Below are 11,756 nucleotides of genomic sequence, written 5' to 3'. Positions count from 1 at the left end.
TATGTCTTGACAAATGTGATTCATGTAAGAGGGGGAAACATTTCAAAAAAGCATTCTCACAAAATAACAGCTAGTCTCATCTAAAAAAAAATGATTGAAATTCTGCAGTATTTGTCATGTTTTGTATTCCAGTTACACGTCATCTGTGATTCATGCTTTACAACAGTAATCGTATGATATCATTGGCTGGACAAACACTGCTCTCCTCTGTCAGTGTAACGTGAAACTAAAGCCACAGGGTGATGACAAAAATGCAGAGCTGTGGGTAAAGGATGGAAAGGAACATTTTGTATTAGGCTCTAGTGTCTTTGTTGGAATGCCAAGCCTGCCTACAGTTCTGTGTCATGACTCATGTCTTACTATCCAGAGACACCAAAGCGCTATTCCTACACAACAGTGGCACTGTTTCAAATCTTGGCCTAAATAGAATCACATACAGAAGTGGTACAGAAAAAGAAAAGATCGGAATTGGGTTGTTCAGACTGAGGTGAAAGGCTGGATGTAGATCACATATCACATTAAAAAGCAGGTTTGAGTTGCATTTGCCTGCTGTGTGAATGTAGCGAAAGTAAATCCTGCTGGACCCAAACAGCATCATCTCTCTTTTTATAAGCTACATAAGCATAAATGTAACAGAACATAAATTCATAATAAATAATCACTCATATTCAGAACTTTATACAATATTTATTAACAATGTAGTAAATTCCATTGTTTTTATAATAGACAAAAACTGACTTTTTACAGGGCATATCTTCAAAAAGGGAAGAGCTCTTGGTTTCAGGGTAGAGGGTGTTGAGGAGGTGAATGGGGGCTGAAGCAGTCTGGCAGGAGGTCCAGGGCAGCAGGAGGCTAAGGCTTCTTCTGTGAGTGTGTGCAAACATAGACCGTTTCTGAGACGTGTCATGCAGGCGTTTACAGAGCCGCCCTTTTATGCTCCAGAGGACATAACTCTCTGCAATAAACCTTCCGTTTCCAAAACCTTCAAGCTAATGCACAACAAAGAAAATAAGTGAACTTCAAACCTTTTGTGACCTTGTAGTTGTGAATTTTGCTTTGATTCTAATAAATATCCTAACATTTTCTGCCCAATAGGGCAATGTAATCTTTCTCAGTATTATAAATATGAAAATTTGATTATTTTCTTTACATAGAATATAGAAGTATAAAAATATATGAAACCAAATAACAAAAAAAATCAGTGAGTTACACATGTATATTTTTACCAGTGTGCTTTAAAACGCATGTATCTGGAAAACATTCACTCCTAGCACACTTACATTTAAATACACCACATCAAACCGTGTACAGTAGTACTCTGAATATTACAAAGCTAAAACTATAGCTGAGGTGGACTTAGTATGTAAAAGACACTTGAAAATATGTTACAATGGCTAGATTTTGTGATTAGTGGAACAAAGATACAATTCTGCTTAAGCTAACTGTGTAATGCACACAGAAAGCAACAAAACAAATGAAAACATCAGAAACTAGCTCACAAAGCCCCTCTCTCTCTCAAGAACAACAAATAAATTTATTAAACAAATTTTTATATGGCCAGCAACAAATGTGTTCCATTTTGATATTTTTTTAGGGTGACATTAGAAAGGCCAGCAGAAAATAAAAAAAATATATATAACTCATCTACTAGTTACATTTTGAAAAGGTTTTCTATTGCTTCTTTTTGCATGTGCTGTCTGAAAGGAGTCGGTGCTCGCTGTTGAAAGGTGAAATGTGCTTCGTGTGGGACGGCTACTTATTTAATTTTGACCTAGAATTTAGTTTTCTACGTTTTAGTTGGTTCGGGTCAACAGAAGACGGGGTTCCTCCACGGCAAGAACTGCGACTGGTATTAGTTGAAATTGTGTTTTTTGAAAGCTGAATTGTGGCCTGATGAAGGGTATCAGTTAAAATCCTGCTTTAGTAAATCATGTGCTGTAGAACTTGCTTTACTTTTACTGGTAGTCAATAAATCCATGGTGCAAAAGCATGAGCTACATTCATGACTACAACTTTACACTTTGGTAAAAACGACATGGACTTTCATAAACAAAGTAGAAGTGACCCCACAGCAGACTATTTACATCGTTTCACATCACCCTCTGTTTTTGCTTTACATAGCAGAAGAAAAAAAACTGGAAATGTTGCTTTAATTTCCAAATGTTGTGTATGTACAGCAATATGTTCCAAATCAAGACTAGTGATCTTTCCTGATATATACATAGTTTGTTTTTAGTCATTTTTTTCTGATTGCATTTTTTGTCTTTCTACATATGTTCACTTACACCTTCCCCATTTGGAATTAGTGCAAAAAATATATTTTCCCTCAGTTCTTCATATTCATTTACTTGTTAATATTTTTTTGCATTCATTTAAAGCTATTTTTATATAAATTTCTGTTCATTTTAATCTGAGACATTTCTGTCTTTTCTTTCTCTAACCTGTGCCTTAACTTTGTGTGTATTGATTTTGAAACTGAACCTCTTATTTTCAGTTTTTTTTGTTTTTATTTTCAGTTTTTGTTGAGGCCACTTTCGTCATAATGGCCGTTTCCTTCCTGCACAATTCCTCTTGATTCTAATCTTTCCTTTCCTAAGCTGACAGTGCTCCATCTGGGCTTTCTCTTGGATTCCTGTGGTAGAATTTCAAATGGGCCAATCAGCAAACATAAGAAAAAGTTGTGAACTATGATGTCAATTTTCAAAAATGTACTTTCTCACGTGACATATTTTGGTGACATAGCTTTTGTGAATCTGACACCTGGGCATCAGAATAAGGCTGGTTTTACATAGGAAGTAGCATTTTTTATGTTCAGCTGTGCATTCTGGTGTTGGGGAGAAGGGAACATTGGAAACTGCACACTGGCTCAGTTGTTTGTTACGAATAGTGTTTTTTTGTAATTATTTTAGGTGAAAACTAGTATGCGGCAATGTGGTAAAGAGAAATCGATGCACAGACATTTACTGATCATGAATGGAAGAGGAATGTGAGCAGCAGTGGCGTGGTTGAAATGTGAGTTAACTTGACACCGAGTGGAGAGGAAGGACTAAAAAGAACCTGGTTTTCTGAAATCAATGGCGTTTGCTACTGTGATCCTTCTGAGTAATTCTGACTGGGAATGCTGAGATCACAAAAAGCCTGATGCACAAGTTAAAATATGTAAACTTGATCATATGGCACATGGTAGAATGCTCTGCGTGGCGCATCCCTTAGCAATGAACAAGATATTCGTACGAGTTTTGAGCACAGCACTGAATACGCCACTTTCTATGTCAAAGCAGCCTAACAAACCTTTTTAAAGCGGAGCTGAACTTTCAATGTTCCACCTGAATTGTTGCTGAACTTTTTTACTTTTGATAGTTTTTATCACAAGTTGCCTTTTAACATTGTGGTGAATTACAGGCACACTGAGTGTACCACAGAGCCCTTTCAAATACATGTAGGGTGCTGGTTTGTTAAGTATTAAAGGTACTGCACTGAACAAATACCTATTTAATTCTTCACTTCATGAACCTAAAGTGGAACTGAAGATTTAGCCATCACAGATCTCATTTTGGGTGACTACTGTGATATGCATTGATGTCTGAGTTTGGCATTGTGTTTTCACATCATTCTCAATTTCCAACTTAATGGATATGCATCATAAAATACAAGCCCCAAAAACACCTGGGGAAAAAATCTGTTGTAAATCCCTGACATTAAACATATTCAGATATTCACAACTACTCTATATTCTAGAGTAACATTGTTAATGCCAATGCAGCTTTGAACACATTTTTTAACTTAATAGTCACAAATTTAATGTCGTTTAGATCTTAAGAGTTCATAATTTATAAATCTTAGAGCTGAAGTTATGCACAAAGTACATGAGATCTAAGTATAAGTATATTTTGCAAGCAATTTAATTCCTAGTAAATTTTGACAACAAAAATAAAGTAATGATAATTAAGTTTGCCTCAAGACGAGGCCCAAAAGCACCAAGTGCAAGGAGTGTGTTAAGCCTCCTGGCTTGTAAACAATCTAAAATAAAAGCTGTGCACTCCAAAGCTTAGAATCATAGTGTGTGTGATGCTAAGGGAAACTTGTTTAATTACAACAAGCCTTTTCCTGATTTGGAAAAATAATTAAATCTACAACAATCAGAAAAATGTTTTCAGAAGTTAATAATCAGTAAACCTATACAAGGCTATTGAAGTGGTGCCATAAAAAAGGAGATGTAAAATTTTGTACTCTTTTCTTGCATTCTTTTTATTGAAATGAACCATGGGGCCTTTTTTATTTACGTATGCGCTTTTAACAAAAATAAAGTAATCAAGAGCAGAATTTTGATTTCTTTTTTTGCCATTCCTGTTCTCCAGTCTTTCTGGAATTTGATACAGTGAACCAAACTAAAGGTTTTAAATGGTTTAGTCGTAGTAGTTATATCCTATTTTTTTTATTTGTTTAAATCGACAAGCATATTAAGGATATTTGTACACATTGTTGGTATTTTTTGTAAATTTATAGAAGAGGATGACAAACTGACAAAAATGTCAGGAAAACACAATTTTGTAGAGCTATCAATTTATTACATTAGAAAAAGTTTTAAAAATCACGGTGTTATAAAAATGTTAACTTTATATCATACAATATATTTTCATTCTTAAGCATTTTTACAGTTTTTTTTTTCAGCAAGTTCATGCAATTAGATCAGTGATAGCCTAGAGTCTTTGACATGATTATTGTGAGACAACCCTGTAGACTTTAAGTCAGTTTCATCATTTTTAAGCAGTCTCAGTGAAAGTAAACATTTTTGAAATACTTTTTTTTAATAAGTTTATGTCTAGTATTGTTAATGATGTGTACTTTAAATCAAAATTGACTTAATGACCAAGAGATGAAAAGAAAACGCGTAACAGTATAAACAAATGTTCAGGAACAGGCACCTTATAAGTATGTAATCTCTTTTCCATAAGGTTTTCGTGTGTTAGCCAGCAAAGATTGTGCTCCCAGAAATCATGGATCCAGTCCCGGATACAGCAATTCCATCTAGCTTTACAAGAGAACATAAATATGAAGTCACTCAAATACAAACGTTAAATTCTTTTTTACCTGTGATGTGCTTGATTCCACTCATGTCCTGTTTGTCTTTAATTTACATAGTAGAGCCAGTAAACAATGTTAAAGAAGGAAAAAACAGTTGGGAAGATCATTCGTGACCATTTGTCGATAGAGTTTACATCAGTCAAGTCCGGGATGGTGATTTTTAACTGAGAGGCCCGCCTCCGAAGTCGGCTTTTCTTTTGAGTCATGTGGCGCTCCAGTGCATTTCGCCCAAAGTTGTGCCTTGTCAGCCCTGATTTGCGATATTGCAGATTTGAGCTGTCATATGTTAACATGGTATTTCGCGGGTCATTGAGACCCAGAGCCAGCTCTGTAACACCCATGTCATTCTTGATATCCAGAGTGCCCAAGAGGATGTTTTCATGTGTATCCATCTGTCAACAGAAGAGTTACAGATATATCACTGAGCAGTAAAAAAATAAAATAAAAATCTATTATGTAAAGGTAAATGTGTTGGTATTATTTACTCAATAATTTAACAAACTGATTAAGGTTCAGATGTACAGAATTTTACATATGAATACTGTTTGTATTGAGGTGGGGATGTTAGTCAATACTATTTATGCTATGAATGTATAGAAACGGATTTTGCAGTACCTTGTTTTTTTGATCTCCAAGCCCAATTGCTGCGTCATCCATGAAGATTGGCTCCCACATTGAATCGTGACCAGCAAGGTCTCTTTGTTTCATTCTTGCGTACAGAGTGTCATCTCTGCCAACCACGTTTCCCACAAGCCACTGCAGACAAGTAGCAAAGAAAACTTTAAGAAAACATGAGGAAATTTAATATCTGAATGATAGTGGAACATTTGTGTAAAAAAAAAATAAAAGAAGATTTGTTTTGAAACTATGTCCTAAATTTTTGAAACTGTTATGTAAGCATAGTGTTTTCAATGCTACATGTAACTCCAAAAAAGGGTACACTACGTGGTTTCACTTGACTGGAGCACCTCATATTTCCTTAAGAGATAATAATAGACAATTATAGTAATTACCATCTCAGCTCACTGTGCAAACAGGTCCAAATTAAATGCAGCCATAGAAGCAAACTTGGTTCATATTATGTTCAAATCAATCCACTTACCACAAATTAATCTTTTACAATTTTATTAAATTCATGTGAGGGTGACATAATGTGTGTTTGTGACTTATTTGGAAATTTGATATTTAGTATGAACTTTACCCATATCATACCAGAAATTCAAATAAAACTATCAAACAATATATACTGAACAAAATAACATTTCCAACTTGTGAAACGTAATAGAAACCTGCAACTAAATAAAGGTTTGGCCAACATAAACCTTATACAGACAGCTTGATGTGGTCTTGACTGTTAAAGGTAGAGTGAAAACCACAGTGAGATCAAAAAGTGCTTTTTTGGTGTAGAAGCTTTTAAGTCTAGTAAGAGATTTAAGGACATCTCAAAGGAATTTGAAAAAAAATCAATTCGGCTGTAAGGAAAACACTCTACAAGTGGATAGTCAAAGCAACTGACAACATGCTCAGACCTGACTGCAAACAACTTCCCCTGAAAGCTGACCACTAGATGATAAAAGTAATAAACATTGCTACAAAAATCATTACAAGACCTACAACAGGCTCTTGTTACAAATATGAAAGAACACGCCCACATAAGCATTAAGAGACTACCTATGGTTAACATCGGTAGAGTTTTGCAAGAAGGGAACCTCTAACACACTAAGCCCAGATTTTTTTTTGGCAGATAGAATGTATAAATAGACCAGGGAGTTTTAAAAATTGTTCTTCTGACACATGAGTGTAACCTTAAACTGGACACCAGAGCAGATGATGTTTGACATAAACCTGGTACAGGAAAAACGCCTCACACCACCTGTGAAGCTCTGAGAGGGAAGTGTTGGGTTTGTCAGGATGTCACAGAGTGTATAAAGAAAACATGAAACATCTTTATATAAAAAATAAAGCTGAAATTGATCTGGACTCTGCAACGTGCCAAATACATATAGTAAGCTTTTACCTTATTTGGATCCATCCTCATCTTTTCATTGTTTGCTATTGCTGTCTTCTCAGCAGCCTTTTTCTGACGCTGAGGGCCCTGGCCAAAGAAGATGTAGTTCACCAGAGCATACTCCAGCAGAGCCAGGAAGACAAACACAAAGCAGCCCATGAGGTACATGTCTATGGCCTTGACATAAGGAATTTTGGGAAGGGTTTCTCTCAGGTGGGTGTTAATGGTTGTCATGGTGAGCACCGTGGTAATACCTGGTAAAAAAGAATAATTTCACAGCGTGAAGGACATAAGCTAGCACTGCATCACTACATAAAACTACCCCTGAGAAGAACAACAAAAAGATATGACTCTGTAAGATTTAACCAAGTCACTCACTCAAATGTGACCTTTTGACATCAAAGAGGGTAACAATTTCTGATTCATTAAAGCTGCCAACATCAATGACACTCCAGTCATTTTAATACATTTTGAGGGACAAGATAAAGCACTCAAACCTGAAGTAGTGCAGCCATTTTAATTTTATATGTCAACTTTAATTGTGTTTACTTGTCAAGAGCTTCTAGTGTTTGATAAGCCAACTTTTATATATATAGCACTTTCTTTGAATATTCTCATTTTTAGTGTCATCCTGATTTACAATAGTGCTAGTATTCAGTAAACACAGTTGCATAATCTGAGTTTTTTTTTTTTTTTTTTTTTTTAATCCAACCTTTGATAAAATGCATAGTGGCTGAAATGTTTTCCTAATTTACACTTAACATTTTGACTTTATGTAGGAACTTTTAATTTGTAATACATTACTAACTGTTTTCTTAGAATATAAATATTATAGGATACAGGAGGAAGTTTCTCTTGGTCCATCTTAAAATATGGAAAACTACAAGAGAAATTGCCATTGAAATAAAGCAGATGAGTGTTAATCTTCCTAAGTCAATGGATGCAAGAAAGGTAGATAGTTACCTTAACCTACCCATATCTGGTGTAAGATCAATCAGTGAAAAGTTTAGCACAATTACAACTTTGACAAACAAAGTTGGAGAAGTGTCCACAATTACCTTGCATCCACATACAGTAAGACTCACTGAAATCTTGAAAACATTGTTTTTGCACACATCTTTACCAAGGCTGCTAATCATTGTGGAATGTGCTTTGTAAATAACATTAGAAGCCTAATCCTGAAGCTTAGCTTTACTTTTCCAGAGCAAACAGAAACGTGGGGTTAGAGCACATAAAACACCATGAAATCCTCTCAAAGACAACAGCTTTTAAAAAACAAACAAAAAATAAGCTAATTTCTACTTAGTCACAGAAAACATTTTTTTTTCTACTATACCACTGTCACAACGTTGACCTGTGTTTATAAAGGATTGAAGCAATGTCCCACACAGTTTTTGTAAAGGCTTAGCAACACTAACAAAGGATTTTTGGACACAGCAACCATGTGATTCAGCTTTTACATGTCCACTTTAATGCCCCTAAATCAGGTCAGAGTTAAGTGGTTCCTAAATCCAGTGTGGAAAGGAGCATGACGGAATATTTCCCAACACTGTTGACCTGCCTCCATTACAGAGCATTACCTTTGTTTTTGTTTTTTTTGTTGTTTTTTTTCATCCCACGCATGCCTTCCCACAGGATCACTAAATGCAGCATAGTCGTCAATCAGTGAAATTGCCCTGTGGGCTAAACTGGGGATTGAGGATGAAGCTAGCTTGATGGAGTTTTGTGATTAAAAAGAAAAAAAATGAAGCTTCTGATAAATGCAAACTCTGAAACAAGTCTATGCTGGTTTTACAAACCAGAGGAGGAGTTACAAATGTAAGTTGCTGAATTTACTGAAATTGTAAATATTGGAGTTCGTAAAAGTCCATCTGATGTGATGGATACTACAGGAAAATGTTTACCTCCATAAATTTGTGCTTCATAACATGCAACAATTAGGAAGCTTAATACAAGCTAACGTTAATCAAACTTTCACTGTGTGCTCACCTAGAGCCACCCTGGCTGCAGAGGCATCGTAGTTGATCCAGAAAGAGACCCAGGACAGAATGGTGATAAGTATAGAAGGCATGTATGTTTGCAAGATGAAATATCCAATATTCCTCTTTAGCTTGAAACTCAGGGAAAGACGTGGATAAGAACCTGGTCAGATGAGAAAAGAGGGCACTGATCAAAAAAATTATCTGAATACTATAACATATGTAGTTTTCATTTTTAAATTCTTTAGCTGGGAACTACTTTTTTAATACTAACTGCAGAAGCAAGCAGCTTTTCATTCCCTAAACATACCATGTGACATAGTACTTTAAAGAATCACATCACATGGGACGACAACGCCAGAATTTGTCAGGGTCAGATCCTGAAAAATTGGTTCAGGGAGCATCAGCCATCATTTGGTCTGAATCAAGTGTTACAACACATTGTATGTGTTTATTTAAACAGTGCCACTGTTAAAAGTGTGCACAATAGTTCACGCACAATTCATGAACGTTGCGTTAAAATGTGCAGTAATCCAAGTATACTTTCGACCTGCCGTGGAAATGGGACGGTAATGGAAACTTTTTTTAAGAAACAATAAAAAGCTACAAATAACCAAAAGTCACTTCAGGCTGAAAGAGCATTAAGTATCAAGCTCTGGCGGTGCTGTGGTGGTGCCGGGGTTAAGCACAACCCACATGTGGAGCCTGAGTCCTCGACGCGGCTGTCGCAGGTTCGATTGCCAGGCTGGTGACTTTTGCCACATGTCGTCCCCCATCTCTCATTACCCACTTACCTGTCAGTTCACTATTAAATAAAGGCCATTAGAGCCAATAAAACCTTTTTAAAAAGTATCAAGCTCAATGTTTTTATTCATGATTTTAATCTTTTATTGTTTAAATCTGAGTGATGAAACTGAACCACATTTAGCCTCACACATTAATGTAACACACTTTAAAAAATTATTGGAAAACTCAGTCAGATGTAAATGGTACATTTGCTCAGTTTTTGTCACCCGTAGATATAAAGTTAGCCCAGTATGAAAGTCATTCATACCGGCCCGAGAATGCACAATGATGGTCTGCATGGTGCATTCTGCACTTACAGGAAGGTTATTAAAAGGCTTTCAGATTTTGAAAATTCTGCAAACAAAACAAACTCTGTCTCTGCATTCTTTTAATATCACTAAGTATTTACACAGTTCAATATCTACACCTCTACACTATTTTCAAAAAACCCATTGTCCTCAGTGAATGCTAAACTGCAAAGCAAATTCATAAATATGCTAAAAGTGGAAGATGACTTTATTGTATCTGATTTTTGTGTGTGTGTGTGTTTTCCATTATTGCTAAATAACTGATTATGTTGTGTTTTTCTTTATCTCCCAGCATGGTGCTGCAGCCAGAGGTATGTTGCATTTGCATGACTATTTCAATCCCAGACTTTACAGGAAGTTTCTTGACTTACCAAAGTTGTAACTAATAGCATAAACATTTACTTTTATGATGGTATATAATGTGACGTACGCACATGAAAATTACCTGTGGAGAAGACAACATTCTTGGAGATAAGTTTATGATCCACAATAGAGAACTGGGGCAGTTCGATCTTGTCCACCCCTGTCACAGCGTTATCTCCTCCTCGCCAGTAGAATTCAATGTCATCAGTGGTGTAACCATCTGGCACAGAGGACAAACATCGTTAAATGTTTTCATAAATATGACCCCCCTTTTACCTGTGCAGGTATTTAAATGACACTTTGGACTAAAACGTGAGCAACTTTTAACATTTTTATGTTAAGAGGACAATATTTGGTAATGGGGCCACTGACATTAGAGATGTTGCTGAAGGAATAAGACAAAATTAGCTGTTCAGTGAAGGGAGTGAGAGAGACATAATTGAATAAAACTGATTTATTTATCTTATGAGGAGCAAATAACTTTGTACCAGGTATAAAAAAACATCAATTAAAATATGTTTCACATGGTAGAAAAATGTCAGTAGTTCATGAAGACAGTGCTTTACATGACCTATAAGAATTTTCTCAGTGCATCTGAACAGTTAGTAGAATAACAAAACCAATACTAAGTGCTACCTTGTGAGCAGTCCCATAATCGGTTTAAATTATTGCATTTACCAATATTTATTACATTTTTGTGAAGTCAGTGCTTGTCACTTTGGCAAAGTATGTGATTTTAATGTCACACTAATATGCACAGTCATAATCACCTAATTTAGTCTGAAGCTGTTGTAATGTAGAGCTGGATAGAATTTTAAAAAGTGCTTCGTCATACCAAGATAGCATTCTGGGCTTAAGGCTCATGTTTAAGTGCTTTACATGATTAATCTTTAATTACTAATTGCTTGATCGTTTATTCTTTAAGGTTCTAGAGCTGATGGGGGACGGTGGATTTGTTTTTAACTACAGCAGTAGTTGTACTTATTTGTCTATGAACAAGTACAAAGATTTATTTTATTGATTCAGTGTTTTTTCTTCACCCTTTCCCTTATAATTAAATACAAAAGTCATTAATAGAAGCCAAACAAAATTGTCCGTAATTTGAAATAAGTCAAATAGACACATTAAGTCCGTCTGTTGTTGCAGGGGTAAAACATTTGCACCGAGCAAAATAAATAAAATTGTTCATGATAACGTCAAATGGAATAACAATATGATACTAAAGCT

General features: G+C 35.5%; 1 protein-coding gene across 1 annotated transcript in view; it reads right to left on the bottom strand.

Moving 5' to 3' along the window:
* Positions 1–4,524: 4,524 nt before the first annotated feature.
* gabrb2b (gamma-aminobutyric acid type A receptor subunit beta2b) overlaps positions 4,525–11,756 on the bottom strand; it is a 47,529-nt gene continuing 40,297 nt past the window's right edge. The window contains exons 7-11 of the mRNA XM_088012608.1: positions 10,612–10,749; positions 9,083–9,235; positions 7,103–7,347; positions 5,701–5,841; positions 4,525–5,477 (exon numbers count right to left, since the gene is read on the bottom strand). Coding sequence (XP_087868734.1) covers positions 5,130–5,477; positions 5,701–5,841; positions 7,103–7,347; positions 9,083–9,235; positions 10,612–10,749 — 1,025 coding nt within the window. The 3' untranslated portion in view covers positions 4,525–5,129. The remainder of the gene's footprint in view (positions 5,478–5,700; positions 5,842–7,102; positions 7,348–9,082; positions 9,236–10,611; positions 10,750–11,756) is intronic.

This window comes from Poecilia mexicana, unplaced genomic scaffold (genome assembly GCF_051168715.1).
Source record: "Poecilia mexicana isolate PSO_F unplaced genomic scaffold, ASM5116871v1 scaffold_14, whole genome shotgun sequence".
In the NCBI taxonomy this organism is placed as follows: domain Eukaryota; kingdom Metazoa; phylum Chordata; class Actinopteri; order Cyprinodontiformes; family Poeciliidae; genus Poecilia; species Poecilia mexicana.
The sequence above is the reverse complement of the archived record's forward strand: the minus strand, read 5'-3'. Positions and strand labels throughout refer to the sequence as shown.